At 51.8% G+C, this 18,858-nt stretch overlaps 1 protein-coding gene and 1 long non-coding RNA gene across 2 annotated transcripts; one reads left to right on the top strand and one right to left on the bottom strand.

The window, feature by feature from the left end:
• Positions 1–728: 728 nt before the first annotated feature.
• Positions 729–13,254, bottom strand: SLC4A9 (solute carrier family 4 member 9). The gene is given in 22 exon segments (XM_058541890.1): positions 729–1,087; positions 1,461–1,616; positions 2,451–2,624; positions 2,881–2,949; positions 4,402–4,474; positions 5,472–5,650; positions 5,794–5,955; positions 7,200–7,313; positions 7,444–7,632; positions 7,855–7,913; positions 9,059–9,321; positions 9,490–9,623; positions 9,795–9,969; positions 10,124–10,240; positions 10,466–10,620; positions 10,984–11,071; positions 11,336–11,493; positions 11,630–11,685; positions 12,129–12,239; positions 12,514–12,715; positions 12,718–12,748; positions 13,024–13,254. Coding segments are annotated over 22 exon segments (2,937 nt in total). The 5' UTR covers positions 13,242–13,254; the 3' UTR covers positions 729–1,033.
• On the top strand, positions 8,835–9,986 carry LOC131406204 (uncharacterized). Its single transcript, XR_009220083.1, has 3 exons — positions 8,835–8,942; positions 9,065–9,210; positions 9,825–9,986. It is a non-coding gene; the product is annotated as an uncharacterized LOC131406204 (long non-coding RNA).
• Positions 13,255–18,858: the final 5,604 nt, after the last annotated feature.

Here is an 18,858-nt window from a genome sequence, read left to right as displayed (position 1 = left end):
ATAGGGGATAAGGAAAGCCCTGGAGATCTTGTTCTGGGCTAGCCTGTGAATCGCCCTTTCTCTTTCTAGCCCCTAGAATTTTCCATTGCAAGTGGTGGAGGCTCTTGGGCTCTTGGGCTTGGAGAGGCATGGAGAGGAGGGTGTTCTGTGGCCCAAAAGAGAGTTCATCTTATCAAGGGGGAAAAATTCCAGGGTTTTGTACATGCTGTGCCCTCTGCCTGGAACATTTTCCCTCCATCTTGTCCTAGCTAGCTTCTATTCATTCTTCAGATTTCAAATTGTGGATCACTTCCTCTTGGAAGCCTTTCCCAACTCCTACCACCCCACCTTTACCACCCTCCAAGGAGGGCTCAGAGGCCTCTCTGCTCCCATAGCCTGTGCTTCCCTTAGCCAGCACTATCCCACTCTAACAGTGGCCTGTTTGTCTTTCCCACTAGAATTTTAACTTCCTGAGATCAGCAACTATGATTGTCTTACCACTGTCTCTCTACTACCTAGATACTCCATAAGTCCTCAGAAAATGTTCTGATAAATGGATGAGTAAAATGAAGGAATGGCAGAGGGCAAGTGACAGAGAATCCTGGCACTTGTCTGGAGCGTGGTTCTCAGCAGCCTAGGGGAGGAGCCTCCAAAGCAAAGGAAAGCAGGAGGGAGCTTTACCCTCCCTTTCTCTCCTCCCTTCTCCTTCCCATTCCTTTCTCATCGCACCCTTCCCTTCCCCACCTCCCATTTCCACATCCAGTTTGGCGTGAGCTTGAGCTCCCTCTACCGGCCAGACTTCAGTGCCGCAGGGAGCCAAGCCCAGGTACACTTGCTTGTTTCCTTTTTCCCTCTGGAGACACCTTACTACCCCCTCCCCCACTCTAAGGTTCCTGAGGGACTGGAGCATAAAGAGAAAACAGGGCTGGTCAACACACCGGGAGGTTTCCAAAATCTGAGCTGACCTCCCTTCCTCGACGCCTGGGGCACTTCCCTCACACCCTCACCTCATGCTGTGTTTCCTGGAGTCTCCACCCTCAGACTCCTACTCCAGCTAATTCACAGAGATGTTGATTTCTGGAGCCTTCGGCTGATACATCAGCTCCGACTGTGAACAGAGATCCCAAGATGATTTGGGAATAGACGGAAAGACAAAGAGAGAAAGGGACCCAGAGAGTGAAAGGATATTAACCCACATTGAGACCAAGACAAAGATCAGGGTTGAGAAAGACAGCCCATTAGAGCTGTGTCCCCAGCCCTTTCCACCCCCATGGGCTCATAAACCAGGGCCCCTGCCCTATGAAGAAAGATTTCCCTCACTCCTTCAGTGTGCCCATGTCAATACGGAGCTGAGGGGAGTGATTGTGTTGATCAGATCTTCAGGCTTAATGGAGATATTAGACTTTAGGGACAACTCCTGGACAAGAGTGCTCTCCCCAGCCCTACCCCCTTCTCCTGAGAGAGCCCCTCCTGGAGCTCACATCTTCACTGTTGCTTCTGCTGAATGAGTACTCTGGCTCCAGCCCCTTCTCAGGGATGTTCCTCTCCTTCTCGGGCATCAGCTCATCCAGCCAGAGGAGTTCTTGTGGTGAGAAGACCCACTCCAGTGTCTTTCGCACCCCCACGAGGCCCAGCAACTGCAGGGACAGAAACAAAGGCCAGGGTTGTCAGCAACAGCAGTAGGAACATTAACAAGAGTAACATTTGAGGGCCGGCCTCGTGGCTTAGCGGTTAAGTGCGCGTGCTCCGCTGCTGGCGGCCTGGGTTCAGATCCCGGGCGCGCACTGATGCACTGCTTCTCTGGCCATTCTGAGGCCGCGTCCCACATGCAGCAACTAGAAGGATGTGCAGCTATGACATACAACTATCTACTGGGGCTTTGGGTGGGTGGGGGGGTAAATAAATAAATAAATCTTTAAAAAAAAATAGAGTAACATTTGAGCACTTCTTATGTGCGAGGCATTGTGTATTATTTCACTGAATCCAACACATTCCTATGAAGTGGATATAATAATTATCCCCATTGTACAGAGAAGGAAACTGAGGCCCTGAGAGTATAGTAACTTCTCAGAGGTCACACAGCTGGGATGTGGTAACCAGATTTGTCCTACTGCAAAGCCCATGGCTCTTAACTTTCTCAGTGAATAAGAACAAGGCCAGAAGCTACCTATGTTATTACCTCACTGAACAACAAAAGTACCAGCATTGCCTCTCCCAGGGCCTCAGTTTTCAGGGCTTTATGATACTACCTGTGGTTAATCAGCCCAAAGAGGGTGGGAAAGGAGTTGAATCAGGTATCCCAGGACTAACCCATCTGTAAGCATCCCTCTTTGACCCTCTTTCTCTGTCCTAGGATTTCCAACCAGGCAGAGCCAGGGCAAGTGAGACAGGGGAGAGTCTTCTTCTTGTGGAGGCCTTGGCCACTCCCTGTGGCTCAGAGTCTCCCAGGACACCACCCAACCCTGAATCACCATGAGGGGGAAGATGATGGCTGCAGGGGTAGACTTGATTATCCAGAGCAGACCCAGGCAGGCAAGCTGGATGGCTGTGAAGAGGTGGACCCTGTTCAGAGGCACATGCCGCAAGAGAAGGAGGTCTGGCTGGTATTTTGCTGGCATCAATAGTAGCTGCACCCTCTTCATGAACTGGGGGAACAAGAGGAGGAAAGCAGGGTACTCAGCTAGCCTGGAGGGTGTCACCGTTAGCTATCCAAGCCCAGCACAGGGTGTGGTCAGAAGATTCCCCTTGGCCCCTCTGCATCCAGAGCATGGCAGCAGAGTCCCTGTGCCCAGTAGAGGCAGGAAAAGAGGATAGAGGGGAATTGGCAAGTGTAGGCAGGAGGTACCAGCAGGAAAGAAAAGGAGGAGGAATGGGGTTGCTTGGCAATTTTAACGGGCTCACCTGTATGCTGCTAATTGCTACGACCCCCATGTACAGGAAGATGCCATAGAGCACGGGCATTGGGATGAACTGGTAGAAAGAAGTGGAGAGCTGGCAAAGGAGTTCACCTCTGCCAGCTGCCCAGACACCCCCCTCAGGCTCAACCCTAGCCTCCAGCATCCAGCATCTAAGCCTACCCAAGGTCTTTCCATTCCTTTCTCACTTTGCATGCCTGATCTCATTGAATCTCCACATCAACCAGATGAGGTAAATTATACAATTGTCTTCATTTTACAGACGGGGACATTGGATTTCAGAAAAACTAAGTAATTTGCCCGTTACCTGACCTACCTCTCCAATCCTATCTATCACATTCCTCTCTGCTGTCTCTATTCCTGCTACACTGCCCTCCTTTCCTTCCCCCAACATGCTGAAGTTTGTTTCTACTCCTCGCAAGGCCTTTTGCTTTGTTGTTCCCTCCACCTAAAATGCTCTTCCTTGACTTCCTTCTCACTACTCATGCTTCTCACTACTCATCTCATCACACCCAGAAAGGTCTTCCCTGACACTCCAATCTAAAGTAGGCCCCTGGTGCTCTTAACCACCTTACCTTCTTTTATTTTTCATGAAGTTATCACGATCTGAAATTATCCTATTTTATTGTTTTAATTTTTTTTTATGTCTCCTCTCACCAGACTGCAGGGAGTGAATGATCTCTTTTGATCACCACTATGTCCCCAGTCCCTGGAACAGTGCTTGGCATATGGTTTATGCTCAGTAAATATCTGCTGAATGAGAGTCGCCTAGTTAGTAAGTGGCTGATCAGGTCCATCTGGCTCTTTCAACTACTCCACTCTCACCCAGCTGCTGTGACCTTTCCCTCCCCTAACCTCTTGTCCTCCTGACAGTGACTCTTGTGTGCCATTCTCCACACCCTCCTTGACTGCTCAGCTGTCTTGGCTTATTGAACCTTTCTGCTACGACTTGTTAATTTTTGTTCATGTGTGTGTGTTGCTGACAGGGGCTTGGTTCCAGATTCCTTTTCAATACTCCTGCCCTCCCCACCCCTTCTCCCTGGTGCCCGGCAGAGCCCTGCACACAACAGGTGTTCTCTAAACATCTGGTGAGGGAGAAGTGAAGAGTTTTGCCTCAAAGATTTTCTGGGCTGTGATGATCACACTCTTAGTCCAAGGCTTGTTGGGAGGCTGGGGCAAAGGTAGCACTTGGCCCCTAGGGGATGGTGGCGGGCCCACACCCCGCTCCACTGGGTAGAAAACCCACTGGATAAGAGTTTGGGTTCTCAGATCTGAAAAGCTAGCTCTCTTGGTGGTCTCTCCTAAGCTACTTAACCTCTTTCCCCTTGAGCTTCCTCATTTGTAAAGTACGTATGCCTCTCAGGGTTAATGTGAGGATTAAATGAGACTGAGTATGGAGAAAACAGGGTGCCTGGGGTTGCAGTAAGTGTTCAGTCAGTGTCAATTCTTGCCATGTTTATTATTATTACCACCCTACCCCTGACACCAGCCTGTCTAATAAAGGTACCTTGAGAACAGGTGCCAGGAAGATGGAGATTCCTGTGAGGATGAACACCACCAGGCCTGTCAGCCTCTGCTCCCTGTGAGGAGAGGGAGGAGTTAGCCAGGGTCTGGGAGAGCCCCTGGGGATCCAGGCTGCAGACACTAGCCAGACCCCACTACTGAACCTGGCAGGAGGGAAGTGGAGGGATCCCCCAGCAGTCACAGGCAGGGAGGGGGCCTTAGCTTGGTGTGAAAAATTGGTAGAGAGGAGAGGATAGGGCACTTCAATATGGGGGTCCCAAGCCTCTCTATCAGCTCAGGCTCATAGTTGCCCTTTTTTAAAATTTTTTATTTCTTTTTTCTTTTTTTATTTTTTTTGTGAGGAAGATCAGCCCTGAGCTAACATCCAATGCCAATCCTCTTCTTTTTTTGCCAAGGACGATTGGCCCTGGGCTAACATCTATGCCCATCTTTCTCTACTTTTATATGGGATGCCACCACAGCATGGCTCGACAAGCGGTGCGTTGGTGCGCGCCCAGGATCTGAACCTGTGAACCCTGGGCTGCCAAAGCAGAGCGCCTGCACTTAACCGCTGCGCCACTGGGCCGGCCCCTTAAATTTTTTATTTTGATGGAAAATTAGCAATTCTTACACTGCCATAAAGACTTTCATTTCACAATTTACCAAATTGATTTCACAGACTTTCGGGAGTTAGATTATGTGTCCAACAGTTACAAAATTGTTTTTGTGATGGTTACTTTGTAACATCAATGAGGTGCTACTACATCAAGCGGGGATTATTAGGTGGCAGCTCACCCTCGCTCAGCCCTGGCTGCCTCCACCCTCACATAGATGATGTTCCTCTTGAGGGCCCTCCCAGTGCCACGGCAGAGGGAGGAGAGGAGAAGATCTGACACACACATCTCAGAGCCCAGAACCCACCCATTCACCCCACTGCAGTGCTCATGGGGCAATGAGGGAGGCCACCAGAGTCACCAGCTTAGAATTTAAGCTGCCCAAATAACTCTGCCTTCTACCCCCCTACCCCACCTTGCTGCCCACCTCTCACTCCAGCCTCCTGAATACTGGCCTCACCTGATGCCCAGGAAGCTGGGGGGCTCCCCTGGGGCACAAGCTCTGCTCTCTCTCCGAAGACTGTCCATGTGGGCCAGGGAGATGACAGTGGCTGAGACATACCAGGGCAGCCCAAGCACTGATGTGAGCAGCATCAGCACAGCCACACAGAAGAGGTCCAGGTGGAAGCCAGCTCCCTTCTACAGGTAGTGGGGCAATGAGGATGAAGCTAGCCCAAGCCTGGGCCCTCTGTCCTCTGGGGTGGGAGAGGGGGAGCCAGTACCCTACCCTGAGGCTTCTGTCCCTTGGTCTAGGGGCCTAGGTCTTACCCGGCAGGACTTACCCGCAGTCTATATTCGGCCCGGTTGAGGATGACCGCTGTGATCTGCTGGTCCATGAAGATGAGGATTGAAAGCAGCAGGGCAGGCAGGGCAGCTGCCACACTCAGCCACCAGGGGTTGGCTCCAAAAGGTGACACCAACCAGCCACGCCCAGGGAGTGTGGGCTGGGGGAGGGTGTTCCATGGACATGTTGGAAAGGGTCTCCAAGAGCACCTCACCTGCACCCCCAGCCTTGGCATTCTTCCACAACCCCTGCTACCCAGCCCCCAACTACTCCCACCTCCCACTCTAAGACCCTGGAGGCTAGGTGGGAGCTAAGTGGGAGCAGTGCGTGTGCATGTGCACAGCTGAGTCAAAGTATCCCAGTGCTTTAAAAGAGGGCAGAAGGAGGGGCACCACCCTGGGGGTTGGGCTGGAGCCAGGGGCTCTGGACTTCAGTTCTCTGGGTTCCCCCCACCCCATCCAGAGGGGGAAGTGGTGGATAAAGCCTGCCCACACTTCTTGGTGCATAGAGCCCTCCTTCCTAGGAACCCCACCACCACCATCCGGGGTGGGGCAACTCAGGCTCAGACCTGCCTTGATCTGGGGCAGGGGCAGGGCTGGGTGTGTCTGCGTCTGCTCTGATTACAGGCGTCTGTGTGGGGGAGGGGACCCCAGTTGCTGTCTGGGTTCTGAGCCCCTGAGGCTGTCCCAGTTGGAGTCCCCCTGCTCTCTTGTCCTGGGGGGAAACTGGAGGGGAGGTCTCCAAAGGCACAGGCCAAGTCTAAATGCTAAGTCAGTGCTAAGCCTTGTCCTGTGCACTGTCATGTCCCGGAGAGGGATCTCCAGCTTTATGGGATCAGAGCAGGCAACCGGGGGTACAGAGAAGAGAGTGTGAAATAGTGTAGTGGGTGGGGCCAGGCCAAGGGTGGGGAGAACATACAGCAACAATAGTTAACATTTATTGAGGTCTTGGGATGTGCCAGTCCCAGTACTGTGGTAAATGATTTACACCATGATCTTCTGTGAACCTCGAAACAACCTACGAGGTAGGAACTATTGGAATTTATTATTTCCATTTTATAGATGAATAAGTTAAGGCTCAGAAATGTGGGTTAACTTGCCTAAGGTCACATGGCCAGGAAGTGGCAGAACTGGAACTCAAACCCAGGGCTGGCTGACCAGAACCCATCCTATTAACCCCTCACCTCTAATAGCTACCAACTATTCTGTGCTCACTATGTGTCTGGCGCAACACCTCACTAATCATCACAACAACTCTGTGAGGCTGTTATTATTACTGTTTCTATTTTATGAGTGAAGATTCTTAAGTTTAGAAGAGGAGAAGTGTGGGATCCATGCATCTTCCTCCTCCAGGGTCCTGTCTGCTGGCCCTGCTTTCCCTCTGTCCTACACTCCCAGCTCTCACCTTGAACTCTCTGGGCACCATGAGCTTCGGCGTGGCTAGGCCCAGGAAGGCATCGAGGCCACAGCCCAGCAGGATGGCCAGGACTGAGGAGAAATCGCCAAGCACCTTGCGCACCTGGCCACACAGTGCACACTCAGTCAGGTTCAGGCCCGCCATCCCCCTCCTTCTGCACCCTTTCCCATTTACAGACAGGGCCCAAGGCCAAGAGCCAGCCCTCTTCCACAGAAAGAGAGGTGACACTCACCACAGAGGGGAAAAAGCGGCTGGTCTTTACATACTTGAGGGCCGTGGCAAAGAGGAAGGAGGTAAGGAAGAGGAGGAGGGAGAAGAAGGCGATGTCCGGGACGGTATGACAGCTAGGGCCACGAGGGCGGCCTCCCCGCTGGGCACACTCGGGTGGGGGCAGCAAGGATGCATTGACCAGGCCTAGGTCCTGCATGGAGGGGTGGTCAGGGATGGAGTTATGGATGATGGAATATGGCGCCCACTGAGACACCAAGGGCCCAGGACAGGAGGTCTCCAGCCACAGCAAACGGCTGGACCTCAGTGATGTCTGAGAGTTTCCCTAGCCTGCGGGGCAGGAAGAGCCAGGAATCACTGACTTCTTGGGCCTCCACCCTTTCTTTCCCAGCCCCTCCCCAGAATAGGCCCTTACCACGCTTAAGATGTCATCTCTGTCTTTCAGTTTTGTCCTTGTCCACTGAGACTCATTTCCTGGGAAGCAAAGAAGAATATAGGTGTATACTCCTATCCTGGGAACCTTCTCCAGCCCCCCAGGAGCCTAATCTCACATGTCCAGCTGAATCAGAGAATTCTTAGTTCTTACTCATCTGTCTGCTGACTCCAATTGCTACCAAGTCTGTGCTCCTCAGGACATTGCCTCGTGCCATCATCCTTTCAAATTCCCTACCTATCTGTATCCCGGTGCCCAGCACAGGACTGGCCAGAGCAGGTACCCAGCAAATGTCTGCTCAATAGATCAGCACATAAATCTGTGGGTTTCCACTATGGCCAGAACTGGTCTTGTTCATGTCTAGCAGAGAGTCTGGCACCCTTGAGAGGACACTTCTTCCCCAGCCCTGGTGTTTCCTTCCATGTGGAGGGATATGTACAAGTATAATACTCTGAGCTTCCCTCTACCTGATCAGTCACTCAGACCCAGGGGAAGAGCAGCAATTTATTTGATTGGTGAATTTGAGAGAAGAAGCTGGGCATGACTGGCCCTGCCTCTTCCTCTTCTCTCTCTCTCCTCTTATTTATTTATTTATTTTTTGGTGAGGAGGGTTAGCCCTGAGCTAACATCTGTTGCCAATCTTCCTCTTTTTGCTGAGGAAGACTGATTGGCCCTGGGCTAACATCCGTGCCCATCTTCCTCTACTTTATATGTGGGACGCCTGCCACAGCATGACTTGATAAGTGGTGTGTAGGTCTGTGCTGGGTATCTGAACCTGCGAACCCTGGGCCACCGAAGCACAGCACGCGAACTTAACCACTACGCCACTGGGCCGGCCCCCATGCATGCATTTAGCTCTGCTCCTCTGAGGCAAGACAGTCCCTGTCCAGAGCAGCCGTGACTGGGTGAGTAAGTCTATCTAATTCGGGTTTCATCATTCGTTCACCCATAGATGTAAGCATGTTCTTCTATCAGCATTGTCAGAAATAAGGATGATATTGCGCCTGCTCTGTCGACTGACTTCTCGATTAATTCAGAACCAGAGTGAGAAGAGTGGTGCTGGTTATCAGGTGAGTAAGTACTCAGCATTTTGCTGAACTTAACCAGTGGGAGACAGCAAGGGGACAACCCCTGCGCCTCCTGCGTCCTCTCTCATCCTACCAAGCTCCCTATTTTTCTCACCCACCTCCAGGGTCTGGGAACTGGCAGAGGCAGCCATAGGTGAGAGAGCCAGGCCTCTGGATGGGATAGGCACGGGTCAAGCTCAGCATTTTGCCTACGGCATCGTAGATGAAGATGAGGCTGATGAGCGCACAGAAGCCTTCCTCGGTGAAGCGGGTAAAGTAGCGCACCAGCACGCTGGCCTCTGTGGCCACCAGCACCAGGCAAAAGGTGGCCACCCAGATGCCCACCCACAGGCGGAAGGGCAGGTAGTCCAAGCTGTAATCTCTGGGGGATGAGAGACAGGCAGGGCTTGGCAGGGGTGTTCTGCTCCCCACTTAACCCAAGTCAGGTGCCCCTGGAGCCAAACAGTTCCCACCCTTCCCTTTTGATCCAGCGAGGACCAGGCTGAGGGTGAGGCTATGAGGATCTGGTGAGGTGGGGGAGTTCTCCTACCTGCTGAAAGAGAAGAGCAGGCGTTCAAAGACCAGCACTGGCCCAGTGCTGCTGAGGATGGTGAGGGGCTGGCCTGCCATCAGGCAGAAGGCAGCTCCAGCCACTGCCGTGCCCAGGAAACTTTCCAGCACCCCCTAGCAGCGACAAGGGACCCTGTCAGCAAAGGACCCTGGTGTCCTCAGCACAGGAACCCAAGCTTCCAGGGAGCCTCCTCAGCCCACCCATAGTCCCCGGGAAGGGCAAAGGGCATGGTTGGTGGAATACCAAAGCTTGTGCCTGCCCCCCTCATGCCTCCCCCCACCCACCTGAGCACCGTTGGTGGCTTCTCCCAGCAGACCTCCGAAAGTGATGGCGTTAGTGACGGTGGCCAGATAGATGTACAGCACGGCCGAGAAGCACTGAGGGTGCAGGGCGTCCAAGAAGTCGCTGGGGTACCACGAGGCCTTCCTGCACACGTCCTGGACAAGGCCCCCAAACAGCCTCCCGCCCGTGGGTCGTCAGTGATCCAGGTTCCCACATCCCACGCCCCTATTCCCGCTACATTCCCTGTGGCCAGGTGACCCCCTCCCACAGTAAGCACACCTCGATACCCCCGTGACTCCTCCTACCCTGCTCCCAACCCAGGTCGCCTCACCTGCCCGTCCGCCGCAACTCTGGGCTGGGTGCGTGCAGCCGGTGGCTGTGCCTGTCTTCAGCCGGGGCCCTACGCCGACCAAAGGAGCCTCTGACCTCCCGCAGGTGCGAGGAGAGCCTGAGAACGGGAACCCAGGTTGGCTGAGGATCTCCAATCAGTCCGCTACTCGGCGCGGGAGTGCACGACGCCCTGCCCCCTGGCGGCTGCTCGTGCCTCTGCCGGCGGACTCCAAATTCAAAAATAAGTCCCTGTCTCTTTCCTGGGATCCCCCCACTCCTCAACAGTGGAACTGGACCAAGGCCCGTGGGGAAGGATCTATATGGGACGATGACCCGCAGATACCTTTTGTGCTGAGAGGGCAGACATTTAGGCGGGGGAATCCGGGCTGTCGGGTCCCACCGACCTGGAGGGAGCACTGTCACCTCCTCTAGGAAGGCATCCAGGGCTGCCAGAAGGTCATGAAGGTTGCTGGCCCGACGAACTGACCACTGGAATTGCTGAGGATAAGTGCACAGAGGGGCAGTAAATGCAAATCTGGACCCGTGATGCGTTTTCGCAGTCTCAAAACTAGACACACCAAGTCACATAGGCAGACAAGTCATTCAAGCATTCATTCATCAACACATGCATTCAATGAGTATGTACTGGGTGCCTACTGGGTGCCAGCCCTGTACTAGGTAAGGGGCTACAGTGGTAGCAAGGAAACTTCAGTCCTCATGCTCACAGACACAAAGCCACACTCTGCCCCTTTGCTGTACTGTCACACATATGGAGTCTACACACACTCACTGACATGAGCCTATGTATGTGCATGCATGCACACACGCACTCATGCACACATACATGCCTGCCCAGCTCACCGGGTCACTGAGGAGGACAGCCACTGCCCGTCCCATCTCATGGTAGCCTCTTCCCAGTGCGGGGGGACCGAGGAGGAGGCAGAAAAATCTGAGGAAGGAACCAGGCCCCAGGGAGGGTCAGAGGCTGCTATCCCGTGGGGCAGCCCTGACCTCTGACCTCCCTACCAGCCCCTACACACACACTCACATGCACACCTACTTTGCAGCACTGACCACTACCCTCTCTCCAGACTACTGAGCACCATCCCCCACAAAACCCCAGAGAACTGGACCAGAGACCTCCCAATCTCCTCCCCGGTAAAAGCCCTTCTTCTGGGCTCCAGGATCCCTGACTCCCACTCAGCAGCCTCACCTGCTGGGGAGAGGCACTTCAGTAAGGGGCCCCAGCACTACTGGATCCCGCAGTCGCACAAAGGCACCCAGGGGCTGTGCCAGGAAGCCCAGCTCTCCTACCAGCACAGCTGCTGCCTCAGCCCCTGGAGGCAGCTTCTGTGTCAGGGGGTTCTGATGCTGGATGCGGGTTCAAGGAGACACAGAGGATGAGGGTTATTTGGAGAGGGAGATGTTGACGGAGGAGTCTAGTGGAGGGTGGGACCCTGTTAATCCCTGACCCCTTCCCAGCCCTGCCCAGGGACGGGCCACAAACCTGCTCCTTCAGTGGGGCTTCCTCATCATGAGAAGCCTCTCTTGGATGGGCAGACCCTTCAAAACAGGATTATGCAGTGATGAAGAGCACAGACTTTGGGGGTGGACCCACCAGGGCTCCCTGACCAGCTTTGCCATTGACAAGCTGTGAAAACTGGAGCACACCCTTCCCCACTCTGAGCCTCAGTTTTCTCATCACTAAAATGGGGATAATTGTGGTGCTACCTCACAGGGTGGTTGTGAGGGTTAATTGAGATACTGCGTGTAAAGCTCCTGGTGCAGAGCCTCCCAAGAGTGTCCCTCCACAGAGCTCCCGCTGTTATGGTTCTAGCCCCTCCATTCTTCTCCCTCACCATTACCCCCGCTTCCTCTCGCCCTGGGGTTCTGGGTTGAGGTCTGAGCTGAGGCTAGGCCACTCCTGGTCTAGGAAGGTGCAGGGGAGATCTGGGACTCTCCCACCCCAGAGTTTTGGGTCCTGGGCCCAGGGAGGGGCTTCTCACCCCAACAAGGCCTGGTTCTTGTGGTCTGGATGAGGTGCTGGGGTCTCTGCAGCAACAAGGCCTGCAGCTGCTCTCCCAGCTCCTGGCTCAGCTCCACTCTGGTCACCTGCTCTGGAGAACAGAGTTGGGGCTCCAACCCTTTCCTGTCCCTGAACTCCTCCCCGCCCCTCTCCACCCAGGTCCCTTTCCCTTCTGGGAGTCTCAGGGAATACAGGGACCAAGAACTTGCTCCCCTACTCTGCTTCTCCATCTCCCCCCTGTGACAAGGGTGGATAATCCCTTGGGTGGGGTAGGGTGGGCTCTGGAAAATTCCAAGACTTTGGGGGTATATCTTAGGGAAATGGCATGGCTTCCCAGGCCCACCCTGCAAAGGCTCCCAACATACCCACGAGCTCTAGGAGGCTCTGAGCTGGACAGTCCAGCAGGACAAGGCCCTCGGCCAATAGACTGCGGAGCTTATGGAGGCTGGGCAGTGCCAGGGTGGGCACGTGGGGGGCACTCCACCGGCCTGCACCCACCTCCAGCTTCTCCTCAAACATCACCCACCTGTAGTGGAGAGGGGTAGACAGCGTTATTGGGGACATCTCTCTCCCAGGTCCAGGAGTGGGGACACAGGAGAGCTAGGGAAGGTAGGGCAATGGTGGAGTCCTGGGCCCAGTTGTGCAGAGTGTGCCCCTCCCTGGGCAGTCACCCCTCATCTGGGATCTTGGGGAACTCAAAATTAGACTGCAGAGAAAGCTGAGCATCATGGAGGGTGAGGGCCTGAAATGGGGAACACAGAGAGGGACTCCTGATTGGAGGTGAGAATACCCGCCAAGAGGAGCTGGAGGTCATGGAGGAGGCCCCAGCTAGGGAAGAGGAAGGACCCCATAAAACTGGCCTGGGTCCCACTTACCTGCCTGTCTCTCTCCACTCCAGTGCCTCGGGCCAGCCCAGCAGTTCATTCAGCTGAATGAAGAGCAGAGGGTCCTTGGGTACCCCTAGTTCCCTGCTGTCTGTGTTTGAGGGGCCATCAGGGCTGGAACCAGAGCCAGAGCCACTGTCTACCTCTCCTACAGGCACATTTTCACAAGCATTGGAGATGTCAAACTCCTCCTGGCCTGGTAGCTTCATCTTGGTGAGGCTTGCACAGCCTCTTGGGAGCCAGGCTAGTCCTAGGTTCTGAGGCCACAGGCCCTCTGGCAGGCTGCATTTATAGTGCACCCCCCATGCAGTACAACACAAACAGAGCAAGAGCCCTGCTGACTCCAGAGCCAACTGGCTCACCTCCGCCCCTGCTTGCTTTCCCCACCCCTCACTGGCCTGAGAGTGTTTGTAAGGCTAGCCTGAACTTTCCCAGGCTCTCCAGAAATGCTCAACCTGGGGCCAAAGTGTTGTGTGCATTTCCTGTGGGATCAGGTCTGACCCCACTGTGTTTTGTGTAAATAGACAGGAGTAAGCTGCTGGCCTGGGTCTGAGGACTGACACCCCCAGATTATGCTGCCCTCTACTCTGTATCAAATACAAACACCAAACAGCCAGAACTGTTTTGGGTATCACCAACACACCCTAAGGGCATCCATTTGGACAAACAGAGACCTAATAAATAACTAGGTCTATAGAAACCAGGCAGGGTAAGGGAGACAGCAGGCAGAGGCTCTGCCTGTTAAAAGGGCTAATGATGGAAAGTGGAGGCGGTTCACGGAGAACACAATGCCTGAGTCTTAAATTCCTTTGTCCGACAACACCTGGAAACTCCCCAATGTAGCTGTATCCTTGGGGTCTGCCCCTCTAATTCAGCCCACCAGTGAGGACAGAGGAGCCATCTAGGGTGTGTGTGTGAAGGAGTTCCTGGAGCTAAATGAGCAAAGGAGAATGTGATCTATTAGCAAGTCTTGTTGTCTCTACCTTTGAAATATACCCAGCATCCAACTACATCGCCCCACCTCCAACACTACTACCCTGATCCAAGCCACTATCATTCCTCACCTAAATTATGTCAGTAGCTTTCTAATCTCTTGCAATAATCTCCCTGCTTCCACTCTTTCTTCCTTGCCCAAAATCTATTCTCCACACAGCAGCCACAGGGATCCTTTTAAAAGGTAATCAAGCCACACTACTCTTTTGCTCAAAACTCACCCAATATGGGCCAGCCCCGTGGCTTAGCGGTTAAGCACGCACGGTCCGCTACTGGCACCCCGGGTTCGGATCCCGGGCGCGCCCAGACACACCACTTCTCCGGCCACGCTAAGGCCGCGTCCCACATACAGCAACTAGAAGGATGTGCAACTATGACATACAACTATCTACTGGGGCTTTGGCGGGGTGGGGGAAGGAGGAGGATTGGCAATAGATGTTAGCTCAGAGCCAGTCTTCCTCAGCAAAAAGAGGAGGATTAGCACCGATGTTAGCTCAGGGCTGATCTTCCTCACAAAAAAAAACAAAAACACAAACAAAAAAAAACCTCACCCAATACATTCCCGTTACTCCTAGAAGAAAAATCAAACTGTCATGGCCTACAAGATCTATAGTCCAGCCCCAGCCCACCTCCCTGACCACATCTCAACCCTTTTCTCCTTGCTCACTCCTTTCCTTGGTCTGTTATGCAAAGCCTGTTCCTGCCTGAGGGTCTTAGCTATAGCTGTTCTCTTTGCAATGAAAGCTTCCCCCCCCAACCCCATCCTCACATGACTGTCACCTAGGTCTCATCTCAGACGTTACCTACTCAAAGAAACCTTCCTTTCCCACCCAGTCCTAAGTGTTCACTCAGGTCACTCTCCATCACACTTCTCTGTTTTATTTTCTTCCTAGCAGTTATCACTGCTAGTAACTGCTTCATTTATTTGTTTGTCGTTTATTGCCTGCCCCTCCACACTTACACACTGGAATGTTCCCTCCACGGAGCAGATATTTTATCTATTTTCTGCACCGCTGCCCCTAAGCACCTAGTGGCACTCAATAAATACTTTTTCAATGAGCGCATAGAAAGGGAGGGGCTGGGAAATGAGCTGCACTTCTCCTGGAGGCCACACGAGGGTACTGCTCCCCGTGGACCGCATCTCTCTGCTGCTCCCGTGGGCGGAGCGGAGGAGTTCGTTTCCCCAGCTGACCCGCCGGGGCCCCGAGATGGCGAGATGGCAAGGAGGGGTCCTTGATCCTCTGCCTTGCCCTGGCCCATCGTGGGCTGCTTGGCGGGATGGGGTGTTGGGGGAGCGCAACAGGAATGGGGAGAGAGGGCCAATTAGGCTATCTGAATGTGGGTCAAACTCCCCACTAGATACCTGGGACCCATCTCCTCCCTGAGAAACGGGACTCAAGCTGGCTCTGTCCACCAACCCCAGGTCTGGACTTGGAGAGATTCGCCCAAGTCCAAGGAGGTCCCAGGACAGGAATTAGAGGAACGAGTCACTTTACCAGCTGGGGACCAGGTGCTGAGTCTGAGGGGGCAGTTGGTTTCAGATCCAGGAGGAATAGAAACTGGCCTAGGGCCTGAGAGGGCTGGGAATCCCTGTGACCACCCACTTCAAGAATGTGCCCCAAGTGGGGGCAAGTGACTCAAGGGAGCCTGAGGGGAACAGGAGCATGGATTTGGTATGAATAACTCTTCACATACACATCCTCCCTTCCCAGCCCCACTCCTGCCAAAGTTCAGAGGGTCTGCCCTTGCCCTCTCTGTGGCCCCAACTACCCTGGCTTCCAAGGCTGCCAGCATTAGAGCCACCATGCCTCCACTCTCCCCAGGCCCCATTTCCACCACTTGGGCCCTGAGGGCCCTGAGCTGGGCAGCTTGGTGAGGGATGTGAGTGGGAACCACAGGTCTCCTGTGGGCACCAGCAGTCTTCCTGATGGGGCCCAGTGGAGATGTGCTGTGTGGGCAAGCAGCCCTGGTGTGGGCACTGGAAAATACCCTGGCCCAGGAGTGCAAAGACTGGGTTCTCTTCCTGCTCAGTCGCAGACTTATTGGGTGTCTTTCCCCTCCCTGAGCCTGTTCTCTTACATGTAAACTGAGAAGGAGTAGATGATTTCCAAGGTTCAAAGCATACCTTTATGCAGTACGCTGAGCTGGACCCTGAGGGGGAGGGTGTGGTGTCATGCACAGGCTGCCTGGGTGTAAATCTGGGCTTTGTCCCTTTCTAGCAAGTGGAGAAGAGATTTATCTTTGCAGAACCTGAGTTTTCTTATCAGCAAAAGGGGAATAATAAAAGTACCCACTTTATAGACTTTATTAAATGAAATAACGCATGTAAAATAGGCCTGGCACATAGTAAACACAATAAAGGGAGGCTGTTATTATTACATAACTATGAAAATAGTCACTCCCAGAACGGTGAAGAAAGAAAATATCATGTATTGAAATGCCAATGTATCCAACCACTGCCCTAGGCACATTATCACTTGTAATCCTTATAACAAGCTTTTTTAAAACTTTTGATTTTTTAAAACTTTTTATTTAACTTATTTTTTTAACTATTTATTTATGTGAGTCTAATTATAGAAGAAGAAATATGAAAAAAGTTGCAGGAAAAGTACAGAGAGGTCTCTGGCTGGTCCTTTTCATCCAGCTTCCCCCACTGGTAACATCTTACATGAGGATAGTCAAATCAATATGAAAACCAGGAAAATGACATAGGTACAATACTGTTAACTAGACCCCAGACCTTATTCAGATTTCACCAGTTCCTACATGTACTCATTTGTATGTGGGTGTGTTTGTCTGTAGAGTTTTATGACATTTTATCACGTGTATAGATTCACTTACAAGAAGCTGGGCAATTGCTTACCCTCCTTAAGCCTTGGTTTTCTCATCTACAAAATGGGGGTGAAAACACTATCTTCCTCAGAGGACTGTCGTCAGAATTAAATGAGACAATATAGGTAAAATGCTTACAGCAATGCCTAAAATGTGGTAAGCACTCAATAAATGTAAGTATTTATTTTAGAAAAAGTATGTTTTGAAAAGTGACTTAAAATACATAAATAATTCATATTTATTATAGAAAAACACAGAAAATACCCATAAGAGTAAAAATAAAACAAAATAAAGTTTTCATAATGCTCTTACCTAAAAATAACCTTATTGTCAATAATTTTACTCATACCACAAATTTGAGGTTCATTTCTTTATTCCCACTTCACCGTAAGAAAACCGAGGCTCAGAGAGTTTAGGCAGTTTGCCATAGTCACTGATTTTATAAGTGAGGAGCTGAGATTTAATGCACACTCTTGTCTCCAAGAGCTCCCAGCTGGGGGCGATAGATAGGCCTGTGGATGAGACCAATCCAGTATGGGATGGGCTGGGATCGGCAGCAACTACTGGCTTCGAGGGCTTGCTATGTTCTAAGCACTGCCTTAGCACCTCACAGCTTATCTCAGTGAGTCTTCATGATAGCCCTTTGAGGTGAGCATCGTTCCCGTTTCTAGATGAGGAAACTGAGGCTCAGAGAGGTATCCTGCCCCAAGTCAGAGTTAGGGGCCGGTGGACCCAGGGTTCAGAAAGGGGTCAGCCTGAGCTTCAAAGCCTCTGCTCTGAGGGCTTCAGACAAGATGCTGGGAGAGTGTGTGTGGAGGGAGAGTCTCTCCAGGTGGAGCTATGGGCTTCTCTGATCCTGGAGCTGGGATGCCCTTCTCTGACCCCAGACCACCGAGATCCAGCCAAGACTTGGAGTAGGCCTTGACAGCTGGAGCCTACTTCCTCTCCTCACAGTGCCCACACCCTATCTGGAGTGGAGGGCTGAGGGCCTTTGAAGGGGAAGAGGCAAAGGTATCAGAGAGACCGAGACTGCAGAGCAAAACTGCCCAAGCCTGCCATAAACTGCTCTGCCTCAGGCTTTCCAGGTACCTCTGACCTAGACTTCCAGACTCAGGAAGTGTTGGGAAGGTAACTGCAGGTACATGATTTTTGAGTTTCACACTAATTATTTATGCTCCCCTTACTTCCAGAAAAGATTTTAAAACAACAAGAGACATAGAAACAAGTAAATATTTAAAGAATGATTAAAGAGCCACATAATGAAATCAAATTGGAGAAGAAAGAAATAATTGTCCTCAAAATGCTGGGCTAGGGATAATCAGTGAAACTGAGTACCAAAACTTAACTGTGAGCTTCCTGGTAGGGGATGCAAAAAGGGAACATACAAATTCCACACCTCTCATTATCTGATAAAAGGAATACCTATACCGGATAGTCATGAGCCAAATTTCCTAACCCTGAACCACAAGAGGAATTTATTACACCTTATTCAGGCACTGGCCAGGGACCTTATCTGTAATAGTATCTAGAAGAGCACTTTTACAAAGGATAAAGAAAGGCTTTTCATGTGAATATCTCTTGCATTAGTGGTTCTCAACCCTTTCAGAATCCATATTTCCTTTTTATAACAAATATGTTGTTAACACCCTTTTACTATACTGAAATGAAGTTCACAGATAATATCCTATCTGTACATTTACTCTGTAAAGAAAGTCAATACCTTGATTAATATGAAAGAGAAAGTGATTAAAAATAAAATATTATTTGAATATGCAAATGCTTGGTCACAACTACTCTAGAAATCTCAATGAAGTAGCCCATGGCTTGCACCTACACAGATTTACCTTGAATGTGACAGCTACAAATACTGACTGATACAGGTGTGTTGTTTGGCAACTCAGATACCACCAAAATGAACAATTCACACTAATGTCATTCCTGGAAAAGTCAGTGCAAAAACTCTTTTTACATTTTTGTGTAAATTAGAGATGATTCTAGGCT

Source organism: Diceros bicornis, chromosome 1 (genome assembly GCF_020826845.1).
Source record: "Diceros bicornis minor isolate mBicDic1 chromosome 1, mDicBic1.mat.cur, whole genome shotgun sequence".
NCBI classification, from domain to species: Eukaryota; Metazoa; Chordata; class Mammalia; order Perissodactyla; family Rhinocerotidae; genus Diceros; species Diceros bicornis.
This window is presented reverse-complemented; position numbering and strand designations above follow the sequence as displayed.